This window comes from Cucurbita pepo, chromosome LG19, assembly GCF_002806865.2.
Source record: "Cucurbita pepo subsp. pepo cultivar mu-cu-16 chromosome LG19, ASM280686v2, whole genome shotgun sequence".
In the NCBI taxonomy this organism is placed as follows: Eukaryota; Viridiplantae; Streptophyta; class Magnoliopsida; order Cucurbitales; family Cucurbitaceae; genus Cucurbita; species Cucurbita pepo.
In genome coordinates, this window is record NC_036656.1 from 4,962,152 (window position 1) to 4,982,816 (window position 20,665).

At 33.9% G+C, this 20,665-nt stretch overlaps 4 protein-coding genes across 5 annotated transcripts; 2 read left to right on the plus strand and 2 right to left on the minus strand.

The window, feature by feature from the left end:
* Positions 1-251: 251 nt before the first annotated feature.
* On the minus strand, positions 252-1,578 carry LOC111781756 (salicylic acid-binding protein 2-like). The gene is made up of 3 exons (XM_023662448.1): positions 1,137-1,578; positions 869-1,006; positions 252-798 (listed from the first exon to the last, which is right to left on the minus strand). Exons 1-3 carry the CDS (start codon positions 1,494-1,496, stop codon positions 517-519), a joined length of 780 nt encoding a protein of 259 aa, XP_023518216.1. The 5' UTR covers positions 1,497-1,578; the 3' UTR covers positions 252-516.
* A 6,061-nt stretch (positions 1,579-7,639) lies between these two features.
* On the plus strand, positions 7,640-8,847 carry LOC111781842 (dof zinc finger protein DOF2.5-like). Its single transcript, XM_023662554.1, has one exon. It carries the CDS (start codon positions 7,843-7,845, stop codon positions 8,824-8,826), a length of 984 nt encoding a protein of 327 aa, XP_023518322.1. The 5' UTR covers positions 7,640-7,842; the 3' UTR covers positions 8,827-8,847.
* A 653-nt stretch (positions 8,848-9,500) lies between these two features.
* LOC111781843 (L-ascorbate oxidase homolog) lies at positions 9,501-12,364 on the minus strand. Its single transcript, XM_023662555.1, has 9 exons — positions 12,180-12,364; positions 11,957-12,105; positions 11,772-11,881; positions 11,336-11,606; positions 11,165-11,261; positions 10,731-11,076; positions 10,274-10,639; positions 10,111-10,189; positions 9,501-9,920 (listed from the first exon to the last, which is right to left on the minus strand). Exons 2-9 carry the CDS (start codon positions 12,098-12,100, stop codon positions 9,717-9,719), a joined length of 1,617 nt encoding a protein of 538 aa, XP_023518323.1. The 5' UTR covers positions 12,101-12,105; positions 12,180-12,364; the 3' UTR covers positions 9,501-9,716.
* Positions 12,365-13,866: 1,502 nt separating this feature from the next.
* Positions 13,867-17,204, plus strand: LOC111781885 (probable disease resistance protein At5g66900). 2 transcript variants are annotated; one of them, XM_023662612.1, is made up of 6 exons: positions 13,867-14,775; positions 14,903-15,312; positions 15,397-15,752; positions 15,896-16,098; positions 16,189-16,405; positions 16,473-16,617. In XM_023662612.1, the coding sequence occupies exons 1-6, from the start codon at positions 14,130-14,132 to the stop codon at positions 16,486-16,488; spliced, it is 1,848 nt and encodes a 615-aa protein (XP_023518380.1). In that variant the 5' UTR covers positions 13,867-14,129; the 3' UTR covers positions 16,489-16,617. The 2 variants fall into 2 exon arrangements, with proteins under 2 accessions (XP_023518380.1, XP_023518379.1); XM_023662611.1 differs by having other exon boundaries at positions 13,875-14,775; positions 16,189-17,204.
* The last annotated feature ends 3,461 nt before the right edge of the window (positions 17,205-20,665 follow it).

A 20,665-nucleotide genomic window follows, 5' to 3' on the forward strand; every position in this document is an offset into this window, starting at 1 on the left:
CACGTGTGTTTTCATGAAAGTTACGTTTATAAAAGAACGAATATACAACTTGCACCATACATTTATATCAGGATAGGTGCATTTATCTTCAAATCGTAGCCCGGATTAGATATAGTGGTTTTGTTAGTTGAGTTTTTTTTTTTTAATTTTATTTATGCTATTTCCTTGATGGTATATAAATGGATGGTATGAACTTTTTTGGCGCATATTACAGTAACACCTTGGATATAAGATGGATATCATAGACGAACTTACACGCATGCCCAATCATGGATCATATCATAAAATCACAAACCCCAAATTAAGGAAGACGTACAGAACTATAAAAGATATGGTAAATAACAAGTTTTAGGTACTGAAAGGAACACATCGACATGCATTCCCAATAATGAACCAAGCACTCCATAGCATAACATGCCAAACCCAACATTTAGAGAAACTTGCAGAACTATAGAACATTTATTATTATTGCCATCCGTTTCATTTATTTCAGAGGCGTTGGAACTAAAATCTGGATTAGGCGCAGCTGACAGCAACCTGAAGGAGACAGTGGAGAAGCTGGCGAGGCTTGCAAAACATGGGCATGTGATCAGACCCGTTTATTTCCATCACATTTTCAATCCCACTGTTGTGGATCATCCACTTTTGGAACTCCTCTGGGATTCCTTTGTCTTCAGTACAAACGATGTATACTTTCTTCACGGATCCATATCTTTGCTTGGAAAAATTGTTTGCCTTTGACAAGTCTTGCATGAACAATGAACTTGGCCTAAGAAGACTCAGCCCCAGTGCTAAATCCTGATATATATGATAAACTATAATTCAGTACTAAATATCCTTAATAAATGTAATAGATAAAGAAAGAAACCTCGGGAGGGGAGAGTTGGTAGAGCTTCTTGGCCAGGAAATTGGGTCCGAAAAACATTGATGTTGAAGGCTCAGCTTCGTTTCCATAAGGACTAAACTGAGTGTCGAGCCAAGCTTCCATGGGGGTTTGCTCATTGTACTTGCATCAACACAAAATTTGAGTTTTGGGTCATCCAAAGATTCAACCTTTATTCTTTAAAAATTTAGAATAGATTCTTTTGAATGCTCTGTAATCAACTTTTTGATTAGACGGTAAAAGTAATAGGTACCTGATCTAGGACATAGGAAGGCATGTGGTTAGTGTCAGGGACAAAGGCCGCCACAAAAACAGAGGCAGCTATCTTGTCCGGGAACCTGTCCATAGCCACAGCCAAGTTGAAGCCGCCAAGGCTATGACCTACCAATATCAACTTTTGATTTGGAGGAAGACAGGCCATGAACTTCAACAAAGGCTCAGAGTAGTCTACAATGGAGTGCACATCTTGGATGACCTTCCTGTGGATGCCCGAGGCAGCCATGTCCAGCAGCGTTACACGGTGGCCAGCAGCCTCGAGCAGGGGCTTGATCTTGAACCAGCACCAAGCTCCATGGCAAGCTCCGTGGACTAATACAAAATGCTTTTGCTCCATTTGAGTCAGAGTCTCTTCCAAAAATGATGTTCGGGTTGAACGTAGAGGACTTGCCAAAGTCTTGGTGGCTACAAGTCACGGTGGATCTAATTATAGCTTTTTGAGAAGCAGCCTAGGTGGTCAAAGAAGACAAGTAATTATGCAGGACCCCACACTCGATCCTATCCAATTGTTGGAAGATCAATCGCACTCACACACCTATAAACAAACATTAAACAAACAAACTCAAAGATTTACGTGGTCCAGAAGAAAGAAATTCACCAACATCCACGAGTGATAACCAATCAGTATAACACAAAGTGTTCACCGGTAAATAACTAATTCTCAAGCCACAAAATCTCTCAACAAAATTTCCTCCTAATTGACAAATACAAAATATCTTCTCCTTCACATAAACTGACTCTACACTTAACAAAAAAAAATATATTAAAAATTAATATTCTTATTTAATCAAAATTAAATAACATTTACAACAATTTAGACTAGCAGTATCTAGCAGTTGTCAAAACTAGATACGGGCGTTAATAGAAAAAACAAACTTGTAATGGACAGATGTGCAAAATTAAATAATAATAATAATAAATAGAAGGACAAGAGTTGATTGCACTGAACAAAATACAAGAAATTAATTAATTAATTAATTAAATTAAAATTTAAAGTATGCTTGTAAAAATAAAATTAGAAAAAAAAAAAAGTGATGGGTATTATTTTCTCAAAATTAAAATATATTCGCAGGTCACATCTTTGAAAATCCGATTTTAAAAAGTTAAAATCGGATTGTGGAAATCATGGATATTATATAAATCACTATCATTTGGATTATTCGAAGTTATTTAATGAAAAATATACATTATATAAATTAATAATTAATTAAATAAATATTTTCTTTTTATAATTGGTTTGTTTATTTGTGAATAATTAAAAACGCTTTTGCTTGAATTATAAGTAAAGTTATTTAGTTATTATAGTTTTTTAAATTATAATTAGTTGACATCATTTAATAAAAACTTAATATAAGAATTATTTAGAAAGATTTTTATCACATGGTAGATACTATTTATTATTTATGAAGATTTATTAAATTATAAAAATAAAACTCCAATTAGAATTAAGTTTTAACTTTCTTCAAAGAATAAATTTACATTTTATCAATCTTTTTTATTAGAAAAGAACACAGTGTACTAAGAAATATATATATTTATATATATTATTAATCGAATCTTTCTATATAATAATAAAAAAAATATTTGAATTTAATTTGTCATTAAAACACAAAACAAACCCTAATCTCTAAATTTTATAATTTTGGCTCTCTCAAGCTATTGGGTCTATTATTCTAACCATGAACTAATATCAATAATTGCGTTTTTTTGTTCAATTATCCAATTTCGTGAGAACACGCCACCTTTCAATTAAATTAATGGGTTTATATAGATTAATTGAATTCCCCATTAAAATAGAAAATAAGCACTAAAACCTGAAAATCAATTTTTATGTTCAATTAACCATTTTCCTGAAATAGTTGTTTGAACTCAAAAGAATAATTAATTAATTAATTAATTTTGTTATAGGTTTGTAAATTCTCTCAAGAATAAGGACAAATATTATTTTATTTTATTTTTTTAATTTAAGAATATTATTTAAACTATAATTATGAATATTTTCTCTAATTTAGCCCTACTTAAAAATATTTGAAAATAAAAGAAAGAAATTAATAAAACTATGATGGGTTGATGGATAGAGTGCAACTTTCTGTTTTTTTTTTCAAAGATGTCTATGGTACGATATTAAAGCAATCAAATTTTGTTCTTTAAACATGCTCTTTATAATAATAAAAAAATATATATATTCATAATTATATATGGTAGATTACTGTTTGTTTGTGTTTATTAATGTTATGTTCTTTGGATCAACTGAAATTGTATTGAATTTGAAAAACCTTTAGTTCAATCTTATTCAATTATTTGGGTTATAAGTCAAGCCCAATGGGCCCTTGAAATGATGAAGGCTATTCACATGAATCACTAGTGACTCTGTTTTGGGCTCCCAAAATATCAAGATAGTATTTCTTATTTATAAACTCATGATCTCTCACTAAATTAACTAATATGGGACTCCCTCCCAATAATCCTGAACAGGCATTGGATATGGGATATGATCCATTAATCCATGGAGAGATTGGGTGAGCTCCTACATAATCTTCCCTCTTTTAAGTTATGTTTTTAAAGGTGTATGGTCAGTCTTGGGTTGTGACGGCGGCGTGTGTGAGGGGGTGATGGAGTTTGAAGGGCGTTGGATATGGGGGGCCTGCGCCATGCAGGGCTGTTTTTGGGGCATGGAGGCGTGGTCAGCCTTGTGCTCTACGAGATGAGATATTAAGAATAATAGTAGAAAGAGGGAAGGTGAGTGATAGGTGGAAGATAGAAGGTCATTATTAAAAAATAATAAGGTAAAAGAAAAAGTGAGGCAAATTGGAAATAAAATAATATTATTGAAAAAATAGTGAATGGGTAGACAGTGAGTTATAATAAGACAATGGGGACTGTGGTTGGATTCCTTTTGTTGTTGATATGATTGGGTGCCTGTCTCTATGCCCTATTTGTTTCTTTCTTTGTTTTTTGTTTTTCTTATTTTTTTTTACGTTTTGAATATTTGACTCCATCCATTCATCATTTTGGACTAGGGTTCTTTTGAAAGTGTAATACTCACAAAAACCTTACTATATAATTCAAGACGTATTTCAGTTTGAGGTCTAATTAAATCCGTTATGGGCGATGGTGTTAGAGAGAAATCAAACTCTAATCGTATTCTCGACATAGCCATGCATAACATAACATAACCGAGAGAGAGAGAGAGAGGGAATGGAATTGGAATTGGATTATATGGGGGGACAGGTTGGGGAAGGGTAGGGCAGGTAAGTGGCAAGGGTTGTGAGTAAGAATTGTGTGTGTCAGAGAGAAAAACTCATTCTCTGTGAGATTCAGACTGAGTTACAAATAATGAAGAAATGAAAAAGAAAGAGAAGAGAGCACATGCAAAGGGGTTTTGTGTGGAGAGGCAAGACATGATACATCCATCTATGCAAGGACTATTCTGTTCATCTTCCAGCTTTTCTCACGTTTCCATATATCCTCTAAATCTTTCTTTCTTTCTTTCTTGTTTTGTGTTATTAAATCATATTTCCTTAGGGTTTTGAGCAGTAAAAGAGGTGTGTTAATTTGGAAAGGAATGTGTGTGTGTGTATATATAGTGGTTTAGGGTTTTGGTGATTGTATAATTGAAAAGGAAGAAGAAGAAGAAGAAAGGTGAAATGAAAGAGTGTGTGTTGTGTTGCGTTGGAAAAGAGGCGTGAGAATCCCAAGAGATAGAATGGGTACAAATCCTAAAAGACTAAAAATAAAAGGGTTTGGTGTAATGTTGAAACTTGAAAGAAAGAAAGAAAGAAAGAAAGAAAGAAAGAAAGAAAGAAGCGAAGGGGTTTTAACTTAATATAATGTTATAATCATATACACTTCAATTTATTGGAGATTCGAGGTGAGAGAATGATTGAAGGTATTGATTGAAAGGGGAGAGAGAGATTAGATATTAAAAATGAAAAGGTGTTATGGGTGCTGTATGAGTGGGAGACACAAGACGGGGTCCATATTTGTATCACATCCCATGCATTGTTGTCATGTCATTTCATAAACCACCAACACCACCATACCCACAAACTTCAATATCATTAACCTCAATTTATTCTCTTAATTATTCAATTTCCTCATAATTAGATGATGCCAAATACATGTTGCAAATCATTCTCAGTTAACTAAATGAATGAACATGATTCCAACTTAAAATTAAAATTAAAATTCATGTCTACTAGATAGAGTCAAAGTTTGAGGCTTGTTGTTACACACAAATCCATACATTTCATTGCTATCTAAATTCGGTCTTTCTTTCTACCTAAATCATTCACTAAACTCCACATTTCTTCTTCGAGTTTAGTGAGATTAGGAAGATAATATAATTTTTTAATTATAGAATTTAATAACTTTAGATGAATTTCAATCCAAGTTTAAAAATCCGAGTAACGAGCAGCGAATAGTCAAGATCAGACCTCAGGCGACTAATCAAAGAATTCCTCTTCAAAATCTCCCCTCTTCTTATCTTTTTAGGAAAAAATAGCATTTTCTATAAATTTCAATTAAAAAAACAAGTATAATTTGTTATTGGGAGAGCAGATTTAATAATATTATTACANTTTTTTTTTTTTTTTTTTTTTTTCTTTTTTGTCGATATTTTCAACAACTACCTCATCAAATATTTTCATTATTTTAAGTGTCAAGTGGACAATACCTATTTTTAAATTCCACGTCCGTTTACTTTCGGTCCTTCATCCTCTTCCTAACAATTTTTCAAATCTTATTTTCACTCCATTTAAATAATATCAACCTTAAAACATGTCTATTAAATAGAGTTTTTACATCTGAGCTTTAAAGTTTATTTGGCGGTCACAATATTTGAGATTATAAATTATCATAAAATGGTAAGAGACAATATGATATTATATATATATATATATATATATATATTATATTGGATGGTAAATATTATGGGGACATCAAAAACATTAGGATCACATGAATCCAAAGTTAATTATTATGATTCAACAATAGTGAGAGGGAGTAAGAGAATCTCAACTTTAAATTTTGGAAATTGAAAGAGACGGGAGGAGGTGATTGAAGGGAGGGAGTGTCCGACACCGATCCGAGACTCAGAAATTATTCAGAGGATCCAAACCCCTCCTCCTTTTCTGTTGACCCCAAACTCTTTGTGCTGAATTATCGAAAATGAAAGTGTATCTTGTTGGTATAAATAGGAACTTTCAATCATTTGGAGTGTTTCTTAGCTTATTCGTGTACCTCTCTTACTAATAATACAAATTAAGTTTAGTAAGATAATTATGGTAATAGTTAAGAAATTTAATATAAGTATTGTGTAAATGAAGGGATAAGATTGGTATGATTATGAATCAACAATATGAAACCAAACCAAAAAAGTGACCATGACACCCACAAGTGTGAGACATGTAGGGCCGTTTGCATCTTTTTGATTTTTGTCATTTTTAAAATTTTTTGAATTCAAAATTTTCATTGGATGGCAAAGTTGATTGTCTTCATAGACCTGAATTTAGTTAGAGAAACAAAGATTTTTCATAAATAAAATAAATAAATAAAAAGGTTAGATAAGACTAAGAAAAAAAACCAGTAATGAATGGTCAATGTCAGCTTCAACACAACAACTACCATATCATCATCAATTTATCCAATTTCTACTTAATATTTTAATTTCATGACTCAAAAATTGACCATTTCTCCATCTAAATAACTAAAATCCGGAGAAAGATTGAATTGTCGCAATTGACCGTTGTATGTCACCAAGAACCCTAAATATCAGAATTGTATCACCCAAAACCCTAAATATTTATAAACTTACCCTAACAATATGATGTAAGTTGATACACTTATAATATTAATACAAGCCTAAAGTTTAAGGGTATAAAATGATTTTTTTTTTCTCTAAATCTTAAAATTTGTTCTTGGTGTTAGTTTAAAAATTATTTGTATTGAATTTAATAAAATAATAATAATAATTTCCAATCAAGAAAAACAACACTATGAATATATTTTTTAAAATTTATAGAAAAAGAAATTAATCCCTTTTTTGTTCCTTCATGTAATTATAAATAAGTAGGTTCAAAACAAACATAAAATTACTCATGAATTATGGTTTCATATTTATTTAAAATTCTTTAAAAGTTTTATACATTAATTTGGGTGTAAAAGTTGTGTTAGTTTGAATATGATTAGGCAAAACAGTGTGTGAATATCATCCATCAATGTTTGTAATGTGTCAATGTGTCATTGTGTGAACTAAAATCACCCAATTAAGCATGCATAAATACTTTTAAAAAAAGAAAAAAATTAATTAAGTTTGGATCCAAAGCTTCTTTTCTATGGTTCCAAATATAACGAAAAAAATTAAATTAACTCAGCGATAATTGATATAAGGGGTATGTTTTTGGAAGCAATAATATAGAATTTGGTATTAAAAAGAAAAGAAAAAAAAGCTAAAAACAATTGCTTTATTGTACAAAATATATATATATATATATTAAACCTCTTCTCCTCTTCTTTGCACTCCCAAAAGCTCTGTCTCACTCTCATATGTCACCAAATCAAAAGCTGTTTCTTTATCCCTTTCCCACTTACTAAAAAGACTCACAATTCCATCCCTTTGCTTTTCTTTTGTTTTGTTTTTGGATTGTTGGGAAATCCCAAAGAAGAAGAAAAGAAAAAGGAGAATGATCCAAGAACTATTTGGTGTTTCAGGGCTTTTAGCTGCACCACCTGGAGACCCCAAAATCTCCATCAATGCTTCAATTCTAGATTCTTCCCCTTCCACTTCCCTCTCTGCACCCACCTCCACCGCAAACACGGCCACACCCACGCCCACAGCCACCTCAAATTCGGAAGCCCAAAACTTGCGGTGCCCCAGATGCGACTCTTCCAACACCAAATTCTGTTACTACAATAACTATAACCTCACTCAACCTCGCCACTTTTGCAAAACATGTCGACGTTATTGGACTAAAGGTGGGGCCCTCAGGAATGTTCCTATTGGTGGTGGCTGTCGGAAGAACAGGACCGCGGCAGCTACGGTGGTGAAATCGGCTGCTGCCAAGATGAAAACGGTGTCGTCTGACATATTTGGTCGGGTTGGTTTTGGAAATGGGTCGGCGTTGGATACCCAACTAATATCGCCAACGCAAATTCTTTGGGGGTCGCCGCAAAATGCACATCTTTTGGCCGTTTTGAGATCCGCTACCCAAAATCAAAACCCTAACCCTAAGAGTCTCGCTAGATCCCACGTCATCAACGGCCCACCGGCCGCGTCGGCTACTGCCACGACGACGACGACGCCGTTTCATGCTAGGACGATGGGGTTTGATCCGGTGAACCATATTTCTTCTCTGGGGCTGTGCAGCTCTTACTGGAGGAACAATCACACCCAAGTTCTTCACCAACAAAATGGACATATCCATGGCAGCGGGGATCACGTTTCCGGCGGCACCACTGGGATTCAGGAGCTGTACCAGAAGCTTAAGTCGTCGTCGAGCAATTATTTCACGGATGGTCAGCAGGGATCAGTGGGGGTGACGAGTGTGGGTACGGCGGCGATTTTGGAGACGTCTCCGGTGGGAGGCGGCGAAACGGCGGCAGGTTACTGGAACCCAACTTTTTCTTGCTCTGATGTTCATGCTAGTGCTAATGGAGCATATCCTTAATCAAAAAGAAAGACTGTGTNTTTTTTTTTTTTTTTTTTTTTTTTTTTTTTTTTTTTTTTTTTTTTGGTTTGGGTTTGTGGTGTATGAAATTACTGTCTTGTTTAGCATCAGTTTTTGTTGTTTTTAGAATTAATTACAGTTTGTGTTTAAATTAAATTAACTCAACGAATGTGTCTTCAGCACTCCCTCATTTCAATTAAGTTTCTTAAACTTGTTCTGCCATGAGAAAAGAAACGTTTTATTTTACAAGGAAGTGAAAGAAAAGAGAAAGAAGCTGCAGGCTTTTGCTTTTGGGAAATAAAGGAAGCGTTGGCTGTGGCTGTGAGGCTGAGGCTGAGGCTGAGGCTGAGTGGCTGTGCCTGTGCCTGTGGCTATGTCTGCTTTCTTTCAACATCTTCACTGATTCTCACTGTTCTCTCACGTTTGCTTTCAAATCTACAGCTTTCTGCTTTATATGCTAACTCAATTCTTATTCTAATCAACACTTTGATTTCTTTTAGTTTTGTACTTCATGTGTCTTCTTTTCCAGGTAAAAATCATATTAGAAAGGTTAGCAAATGACCCAAATGAACCAACTTTAGAATCCAAAACTATTGGATATCTCTTTCATCAGATTCCCAATGCTTTGATTTACATTTTTTTTCTTATAATTAATGTTTAGCGGTGGGAAGATGTTGTAGTAATATTTTTGTAAGTCCATTTACTTTCTCAAAATAAATAGTGAAATGAACAACTTAGAAGCATGACTTGATTGAGCCACTTCAAAGAACAATACATGTAAAAGTTTCCAAGCGATTGAAAGAATTGAGGTAAATGATTCTCATTTTTTCTCTCCATGTAATGTAGTCAAACTCTCATGACTAAGGGCAGGCAGATCGGCAATGTGAGATTCAAAGATGTCGTCCCATGGCCTTACCGCATAACATAGCATTGGAAGGGATGTTGTATTCATTGGCAAGACTCTGAGTTTGAGTCCACACTCTGAGGTAGAACTGTTGCCCAAGATACTGTCTTTCCCAGATTGCAGACCTTAAGTTCCACATCCCTTGATTGTCTAATGATACCAATATGGCTGTCCATGAATTTGGATACACCTGCAACACCAACAACCAACACAACAAGCTCAGGGCAAAATGTCATTCAAATGAACTACAGAGCTCAAAATGTCAAAGCAGAGTCACTGCATAATGGCATTGATGCCCAAAATGTCATTCAAATGAACTACAGAGCTCAAAATGTCAAAGCAGAGTCACTGCATAATGGCATTGATGCCGAGTCGTTTACCTGTGCTGTGTGTCTGGTAAGAGCATCTACTAAATTGTAGGAGTTTCTGCTGGCTTGACTCCATTGTCCATACCCATATCTATCATATTGCCAACAAAGGGAAAATATCAAGATATTTGCAAATGAAACATTGTAGAAGCAGAACACAGCACATTTGACTTACCCAACCACCCAGAAATCATAACCATCAAGGTGGAAGGATTGCATAGTATGCTCGTTGTTCTGGAATACAATTTCGACGAAATCGTGGAGAGCGGTTGGCAATACAGAAGTAGCAATGAAGGCAGGGCCATCAGAGGGAAGGCTCTGGAGGGAATCTACAGAGAAAACACCAGGGATGTTGAAGTAATCAGCAAGCTTTAGAGGGGTGTCTGAATTAACATATGACACCCTGTTGATGGCATATCGCTGTTTTCCATTGATTAAAGGAGCGGATGTTGCCAAAACAATTGTCTTTGTTGGGATAATCTTCCCATAATGGAATGAGCCCTGAGGATTAGGCCTGGCTGCATTTGCTGTTAAGTTCCACCTTCCAGAGATGAATGGTAAAAAAATCAGTCTCCTTGTTGGTAACAATAAAAAGAAACCTCGTGTCATTGCGTTGCATCGTTTCGACATACCTGAAAGTTCTGGCTTGCTTCACAGACCAATCTACTTCAATGGTAGGACCAGCAGGCAAAGGTCCAGAAACAGGTGAGTTGGAATTTGAATAATGCAACACTGCCGTTGCTGTGAGAACAGTTCTAGAGAAACGTGTTGATGCAACTATATAATAGTCCTTTGGAGCCTGATCTAAGGTGACTAGAACCGATAACGACTGACCGACATGAACATCGAGTGAGTCGTATAAGTTCTGGAGAGTATGAGATCCTTCAACTTCCACTAACTTCATTTTATGTCCCTGAATCCTGAAGTTAAGAGATGTTGACAAACCCACATTCGAGATCCTGAACATGTAAGTTTTACCTGAAATGTTTGCAAGAGTCATTGTTAGGTTACTTAGCAAACTTTAATGAAAAAAGGGAAAGCATAATAGATATGTTTTGAAAAGAACCTTGATTGCCAGTGAAAGTACTGTGAGTTTGTCCATTTATAAGAACACCATCAGGTAAGGGAAGAGATCTTCCTGCATCTAGAGATTCTTGCAGGGACTGAAAAGTAAAGAAACCGACATTAACAAAGAACTCTTGTCATTAATAGTTGACCATGTTCGATATTAAAATACCTTGTGACTAGTCTTGTACCAATCACCAACAAGTAGAGTAAAATCTCCATCTTGAACAGGATAAGGAATTGGAATTCGCGGCCTCTGGTAGACATTCAGAGCTCCAAAGCCACCAGCAGCTTTGTGAAACTGAGTAGAAGGGAAGTATGCAAAGGATCCAATCTGATCTTTGGTTTGGAAGGAGTAAGTGTAATTAGAGTTTGGAGGAATGGCACAGTTGGTCCCAAGAACTCCATCTTGCCATGAGTTCTTCCTCTGTTTGATCCCATTCCTTAAGATAGAACAAGAATTACAGAACAGAACTAAAGCCCAAAGCAACCAATTTTCTTAAGAAATTGTTTGAAAACATAACAACAGATGGCTTGGTAACGTGGTCTGAATGAAGCTATGAACTGAAATTATAATGGCGGAAAAGGAATGATTTGATGGAACTCACCATGTAAGCAAGAAAGGCTCATCCAGCTTGTTGATAAGGTTGAGAATGATATTGTCATTGGTCACTACTTCTAATTTGGGGCCGGGAAACTGACCGTTTATCAGGATAACCTTAAAAATCAAACACAACCCACCATTAATAAACTGTAAAAACTAGATCTGAAACATGAACAACAGGAAACCAACCTGTTGAGGAACACCCAGAGGAGAAATAGTCCCATATGTAACTGTCCAAGTGTAAAACCTATATGGGTTTTCAGCATTCACCAATGAAATGCTCAGCAAAGCCAAAGCTCCACAAATCAGTGGAAGCAAGCCCTGTTTCTCCATTGAATCTGCAAAACGGCATTGCATCAGAAACCCCCACAAACAAAGTAAGAAGACAGAGTTCAAAGAAAAGAAAACTGACTCAGATTATCAGGGAGTGAGGGAAAGCAGACGAAATCGAAGTCGAAAAAAGGGTTAAATTTGAAACCCTTTTGGGGTCAGTGGGTAACAGCTAGAAGATGATTGAATACAACTGGAGTGGGTGAAAGGCTTAAATAGAGACAAGGCGGGAAGGAAATTGAAAGAATATTAAATTGCTAATCCAATTTGAGTGAAAGCCTTCAAAATTTGAACTTTACAGTAGGAAGAGAGACAGTGGGCAGTATGTATGTGGTAAAGGTTGTAACTTTATGGAGTATTCGGTGCTGTTAACGCGTTTTCTCATAATTGGAAGCCAAATCGCTTCAATTGGAAGCGAGCTCGATAAGAGTGAATGAGAGTCAAAAGTTATAATAATTATTTCTCATGCTTCTTTTATGACCAAAACCTCCCCTGATTACGCTGTTAGCTATGACTTTAATCTTCCCTTCTTTTTCGTTGTCTTTCTCCATCAGGATTATGATTCTCTTCCCACCAAAATGGACTTCAATGGATAATGATGAACATGTCTGGAAATTTAAGCCATGTTTTTTAAAAAAGTTGATTGTGTTTGTAAAAATGATAAATAGAATATAAAAATTGAGAGGAAGTCAATGTCTAGTCTTAAATAACGAGCATAATTGAAGTTGGTAGAATACAGTTATTTGGTTATTATATTATGAAGTATGGTGGATTATTTTAGTTCACTCCACCGGACCCAAGCTGGTGAACCAAACCCTCATTTATATTTTTAATATCAAATGGCAAATGCACTTATTCCTTAATTATTTAAAATAAATGAATTTTATATGAGTTAGATTATTGATGAAGTATAACATGGACGGACAACTATTCATATCATTAAATAGATATGGGAATATTGGATGATAACATATAAGAATTTGATTTTTAAAACTTAAATTTGTATCTTTTTAAAAAGAAGATGAAGAGGTTGCGCACACATAATTAAATACAAATAAATAAATAAAAATTGAATTTGGAAACAAAGCTAAATGAATGTTAAAAGAAGACATGAAATATACAAGTATTTAAGTTTTGGTCGAGTATAGGAAGGGTGGGACATAAATTTATGGATGAGAGGCGCATGTGAGATGTCGGGGAAGGGTCATGGATATTAATTTTGGTAGGTAGTGATGCCCCACACGGTTTGCTGCTTAACCACGCACCGCCGTTCATTGCCCACACCCATCTCTCTCCCCACCACCCACCCCCTTCATTCCAAAACTCCCACGTTTTCTTAATTGCCAAGAGGGAATCCCATATAAAACCATACCATTTATGATCATTTAAAAAGGATTACCGAAATTATTTAAATTAATAATTTATCATATTTGCTAGTGATGGATTTGAACGGTTACACGATCATCTCATTAACTAAACTGGACAAAAGCTTAAACTGTTACATAAAATCTTATTAGCTAAACAAGACTGAGTGCATGAACTGTTACATATGTCTCGTTAACTAAACAGGATTGAGTACATGAGTTGTTGGAGACATATTATTAGCCAAACATGATCGAGGCATGGGCTATTATAGAAATTTCACTAGTACATGAGCGGTTACAAAAGTCTCATTAGCTAAACAAGTCTCATGAGTGATGGTCAGCATTTACAAGTCTCATTCCATTAGCGAAGGAAGGTTCACCATCATCATCGATTGCTCAATCTTTAGATGTTTGAGAACTCCAATCAATTTTCAAGCTCCAAGTATGTTGTTGTACATGCACGCTAAATTCTTATTTTCAGACCAATTATTGTGTTTCCTTCCAAAACAATTCCAAGATCCACTTTCTCAACTTTTCAATCATGATTGTCCACATTTCTTCGATGAAACCCCGGAGATTCCAAAGACTACAAAGCGAGGAAAAGGGGTTTGGCTGATTGGTAAAGGTATTGCTATTTGCCATCAGTTGGTCTATTTTTGACGGAAAAAATGGCGCTGGAATTGGTGGGTGGAGCTGTTTTGGGCGCCGTAGTTGGGGAGCTGTTCAAAGTAATCTTGGATTTGGGCGAAAGGGCCATCAATTTCAGTCCTGTTCTTAAGAATATCAGTTTCAAGCTAAAAGCTATAATCCCTTTGGTGAACCAAATTGATGAGATTAATGAGTTTCTCGATTACCCAAAAGAAGAAACAGAGAAATTGAGGGATCTAATGGATGAAGGGAGGCGGCTACTTCTCCAGTGCGGCGATGTGAAATTGGGGAATCTTGATTATCTGAAGAAACCATTTTACACCAAAAAGCTTCGCGACTTGGATACTGAACTCCGAAGCTTCATGGACGTTTTGATGCTCCAGATGTCTAGAGACCAGAAGAGGAACTTGAAGTTGATGAACCAACTTATGGAGATTCTCTGCAGAATCGATAGCAGAGGTGGGTCGAGCAAGCCAGTGGATTTCATAGTATCTCCATGTCTGGTTCCTCAACTGCAAGAAGAAACTGTTGGGTTGGAGAAACCAGTTAAAGAGTTGAAGGTCAAAATTCTCAAAAACGAGGTTCGAATGTTGGTTGTGACAGCTCCTGGGGGCTGTGGAAAAACCACACTGGCCTTGAGGTTTTGCCATGACAAAGAAGTCAAAGGTACGCCTAAATCATTCTTTTGGTGAATGAACTTCAAATGAACTATGTGGGTGCAGCTAATTTCATGGCGAGATAATGAAACTTGATGCATATCTCACTGGAGCTTTCTATTTTGGCATCTTGACAGATATATTCCAGGGGAAGATCATCTTTGTTGCAGTTTCAAGAAAACCAGACTTGAAGCTCATAATGAAAAACATAATTGAAAGCCTCAGAGGCATTCAATTGCCTGATTGGCAAAGTGATGAGCATGCATTCTGCTATTTAGAATTGTGGCTGAAGCAAACAAGCCAAAAACCTATATTGATTGTGCTGGACGATGTGTGGAATGGGTTAGAATCAGAATGCCTTCTTGATAAGCTTTCTCAAATGCCTTGCTGCAAGATCTTGGTCACTTCAAGGTTTTCTTTCCCAAGATTTAGTGAGTCTTATTATTTGGAACCTTTGAACCATGAGAACGCAATCAAACTTTTTCGTCGCTCAGCATCATTGGACAATGGAAGTTCTAAGCTCCCTGATGAAGAAACTTTAGAAAAGGCAATACAGCTCCATTCTATACTTTGCTATATACTTTCTTATTTTTCCAGGTGAGATGTCTAAGTCTGTGTAATTGAATTTCAGGTAATTGGGGGATGCAAGAGACTCCCTCTTGCACTGAAGGTAATCGGAAGATCACTTTCCCGCAGACCGACATCGGTTTGGAGAGTTACAGGGAGGAATTTGTGTAGAAGTGGCTCCATATTTGATTCTGAGAAAGAGCTTCTTGAATGCCTGCAGAGCAGTCTGGATGTGTTGGATGATAAGATGGTGACTAAGGAGAGTTTCATGGATTTAGGTTCTTTTCCTGAAGACCAGAGAATTCCTGCTTCTACCTTCATTGACATTTTCACAGTTTTGTATGGAGAAGATGAAAATGAAGCAATGGTCACCCTCCATGAACTATCCTCTCGGAGTCTACTTAATTCTGCCACTACAAGGTAAATTCTGTGCACATATTTGCTAAAAATTTGAGTTACTGAGTACCCAAATATGCAAAGTTTCCCCAACTGCTGATATTATTATTACCTGTATAGATATCAAAATGATAGCAACTGATTTGTCTTGTGGGGTTATTCCTCAGAAAATATGATGATGAGTTCTACGAAGAGCAGTTTTTTAGTCAGCATGATAGTCTTAGAGATTTGGCTATCTACTTGATGAATATAGAGCCCATAGAGCAAAGAAAAAGATTGTTCTTGGAGATGAATGGAAATGATTTCCCTAAATGGTGGGTAGAACAAGAGAAGCATCCCTCCAATGCCCGTCTGATATCCATAACCACAGGTCTCTCTCTCACTTTCTGTGATATTATTCCAGTTTCTTGTTTTTTCACTTCTAAACTTTAAAATCAAAGGGGATTTTGAGATGTTGCAGATGAGAGATTCTCATCAAGTTGGCCTGACATGGAAGCACCTAAAGTGGAGGTTCTGATTCTTAATCTTCAGTCAAGAACATACAACTTGCCCGGGTTCATCAAGAGAATGAATAATTTGAAAGCTCTAATCATCACAAATTTTGGGTGTTTTCTAACTGAGGTGACAAGTGAAGATAATCAACCATTCAACCGTCTGCAAAATCTTGAACGAATCAGGTTCGAGCGAATTTCAGTACCTCGCTTTCGTAATAATCAGAACCTGAGACCACTGAGAAATCTGCAGAAAATATCCTTCGTGATGTGCAAATTTGGTAAAACATTCATCAACATTTCAAGCCAAATCTCGGAATTGTTACCCAACTTGGTGGAGATTTCCATAGACTTATGCAACGATTTGAGTGCAATCCCCAATGGGGTGTGTGACATTGTGAAGTTGCAAAAGCTGAGCATTACAAATTGCCATGGACTAACTTCGTTGCCACAAGATCTTGGAAAGCTGATTAATCTAAAAAAGCTGAGGATTAGATGTTGCATATATCTATCAGAGTTGCCGGAGTCGACGACGAAGCTTCGGGAATTAGTCCATCTTGATATATCACACTGTCTTGATCTTGTCAAGCTTCCTGAGAAGATCGGTGAATTGCATCGATTAGAAAAGCTCGACATGAGGCACTGCACGAGCTTGCGCAAGCTGCCATCGTCGATCAGAAATCTGAAAAATTTGACCCTTCTATGTGATGGAGATATTGCAGAGTGGTTGAAAATGGTTGCACCCCGCCTTGGGAAACAGGTGAAAGTGCAAGAGGAAGAAGCCAACCTGGATTGGCTATGTTTATGACCCATTCCATTCTTTCATTTACTACATTTAAAAAAAGTGTTAAATAATTTAATAAACCAACGATTGTAATCGTTTGTTGGGCTGGGCCTACATAACCCACTGTTATTTGCATTTTGGGCCAAATGGTGGGTTTCCTTTTAGTAATGGGCCGGATTTAAATATAGCCCATTGGTAGGTGTCCATCTTTTTGTAGCGAAGATCGTTTATTATTATTATTATTATTATTAAGAAAAAAAAAAAAAGAGAGTGAAAATAAATAATTAAACATGGATAATGGGTGTTGCTTTGGTTGCATAGAAATGAGGAAAGAGAAGAATAATATAAAATGTATATAAAGAAAAGGGATAATTAAATATAGTTAATTGAAGATAGTCAAGAAAGGAAAATAAATGGTTGGGAGAAAAAGAAGAGGAGAAAAATGAATAAAAAAGATCCCTTTTATTTCTTTGCCGTAGAAATGCAGTGGGAAACACGTAGATTTATCACAAAACAAAAGGGGGGAATAAAATGTTGTATTTTGATTTAATTATTTAATTAATTATTTAATTTTGGTTGTAAGAGAGAGAAAAAAAAAAGAAAAAAAAGAAAAAAGGAGAGAGACAGAGAGCACTAGAAAATGGTAAGAGAAATAGAAGTGATTGAAGCACATGGGAATTGGAGTAAGTTTTGNTTTTTTTTTTTTTTTTTTTTTTTTTTTTTTTTTTTTTTTTTTTTTTTTTTTTTTTTTATTATATACCATTAATTCAAACCCCAAGGGCAGAAGTAATAGTTAATATTCTTCTATTAAATAAGCTTAATTGGATGATAATTAGCATGTACTCAAAAAGAAAACGAAAACTAGTTAGTTGTACGAGGGATAAGACATTAGCAGAGACAAATCAAGCTTTTTTGGGTATATAAAAAGAAAAAAAAAATGTTGAAAGATTTGAAGTGCATCAAACTCCAAATCCAAACCCAAACCCAAAGGATGGTGCAATATGAGGCATTGATTTGGGAAAAAGAAAAAACAAAGAAAGAAAAGCAGCAATGGCAGAGAGTAGTTGAATGAGAGAAAACCCAAATTTGGGGAAACAGAGCATAATGGCCTTCAAAATGTAACACCACAACAGCCATTGCTTCAGAATCATTTTTCCTTCTCATAATATTTTCTTAAAAAAAAACTGTTTTAGATTAGATTCTCCATTACCATTCTATTTCCCAAAACTTTAATTCAATCTTCATAAAAATAATTTCATTCATTAAATACACTTTTCATTTTAATTAGTGTATGAATAATGTTGATTTAGGTTCAATCATGAGCTAAAAGTAGGCAATGCTAAGTTAAAAAAGAGTTAGTGAACTAATTCCTAAATGGGGATTTTACAAACTAAAGTACGCATTATAGAAATATGGTCAAATCATGTATTGATAACATACAAAAGTGTTCAAAATAAACTAATCAATATATTAGGTAATGTAATCATTTGTAGCTGCTATTAATTTTAGTTTACTTCAATTTAGATGCATTTGTATTATTCTTATTTTGGGATCTTTTTTTTTATTTATTATTATTTACTAAATTCACTGAATATGGGTTAAATTGTTTCTAGATTCTACAAATATTTTTATGCTTTGATTCCATCCGAACTTTAGATTTTAAAATTTTAAATACAGAATTGTGTAAAGAAATATTATAAACTTAATTTATTTTAATTATATGACATTGTTAAATAATATTTTATATAAAATTTATGAAGAAAAAAAGATATACAACTACACTTAGTTTTATGGTTTCAAATATATTATAAAACAAATTTTGAATAATTATTTAAATTGAAATTCAATTTCTAAATTTGCTATTAAACACATTTCTAATAACGTAATTACGCTTTTTGTGAGAGCAACTTAATTGTCAGAATAAATAAAAGAAATAAGTTAATTGTACACCTACTAATTCCAATTTTTTCTTTATTGGACACTTTTAAAATTATTTAAATTATTTAAATATTTTTTTTTTTAGGGAGAATATACATATTAGGTTGATAAGATTATTTTCGAAACTGAAGGAAAATTTTAAACAACAAATTGAATTCGTGCATATTACAATTCGTTTTAAATTTAGTTTAAAATTTGAAAAAAAAAATTATTATCATTATTTTTTTAAGTTTCACTGGAATTTTTTTCAAACAAATGTTAGAAACTTAATTACAAGATAAAAATGGAACTATTAGTTAAGGCTCCATTAGTTTTTATTATTATTATTATATATATATATATATTTTTTTTTTTTTAATTAAGCTTATAAATAAAACATTTGTTTGATTATCTATTTAAAAAAAAAGTTTTGAATACTGAGACAAATCTTTTTGAAAACTACAGAAATATATATAACCAAAAAAATTTCATCATATATATACTCTTTATAGTAAAAATTATGCACATAAGTTTTATCAAACCATATAAATTATTTACAAGTTTCATAACAACAAAATTCTAACATTTAAAATCACATAGTCGAAATTTTTATTTTTTCCGAAGCACATGAAATTTGGTAACTTAACCCAAAATCTAGTATCAGTATAAGAATATCTCTCAAAATTATTTGACATCGAAAACTTCCCCAAAAATAATTTTAAAAACTAAGATAAAGTACATTTTTAATCTTTCCAATGGGTACTAAGCTTGTGTTTGATCCCTATTGCTATTATTATTATTTTATAAATTAAACACTTTTAGATCAACCTATGATAGGGAATGATAAATTGGGAGATAACATATGATAGGGAATGTTTTTTTTTTTTTTTTTTAATGAGTTGAGTTATATATATATATATATTTTTTAATTTGTATACTTTGACTAAACTAATTCAAATTTTATGAAATCAAGTTGAAAATTTTTAAATCTAAAAAAAATAACTAAATAATAAATTAAAATAAGACACTATGTTAAAATGGAATGATGAGAAAATGTTATTATTATTAAAAAAAAAATTAATGAGAATCATTTTTTGTTAACAATAAAATAAAATAAAATAAAATAAAAAACTGCTGAAAAGAATCCAAATTAAAGTTTGAGAATTAGAGTAAGAAGGGTTTTTGAAAATGGAAGAATATACTCCATATTTATATGTAATTATGAATATTTAAAATATATTAGGGAAAGGGTTTTAGTTGAAAAATAAAGGAACGGTGGACAATTAATACACTCATTTTTCATATGAGATCCGCTAAGGAGACACCAACCGATTACGGAGCCCTCTCTGAGATTCTCGAGCTCTACAGTTTTCTACTTATTTATTTATTTATTTATTTATTTATTATTATTTGTCTTCATTTATTCGATTATTATCCAAAAATAATAATAATAATTTAATGAGACAATGGTGTTCTGATGTGTATATATATATACTCATAAGACTGGAATTTAGTACTGTAAGCTTTAATTAAATTACATAGGCCGTATTTAATCAATTCTTAAGCTTGGACCCTACATATTTATAATTAGTATGTACTGACCATAGTATTGCCTCCCCTCTACGATGGGAAATAAATACGGAATTTAAATAAAATGTGTGAGAATAATAAACGAATAAAAATTAAAGTTTACAAAAGAGAAAGAAAAGAAGAAAAAAATGAATGAATGGCTACGATTATTTAGT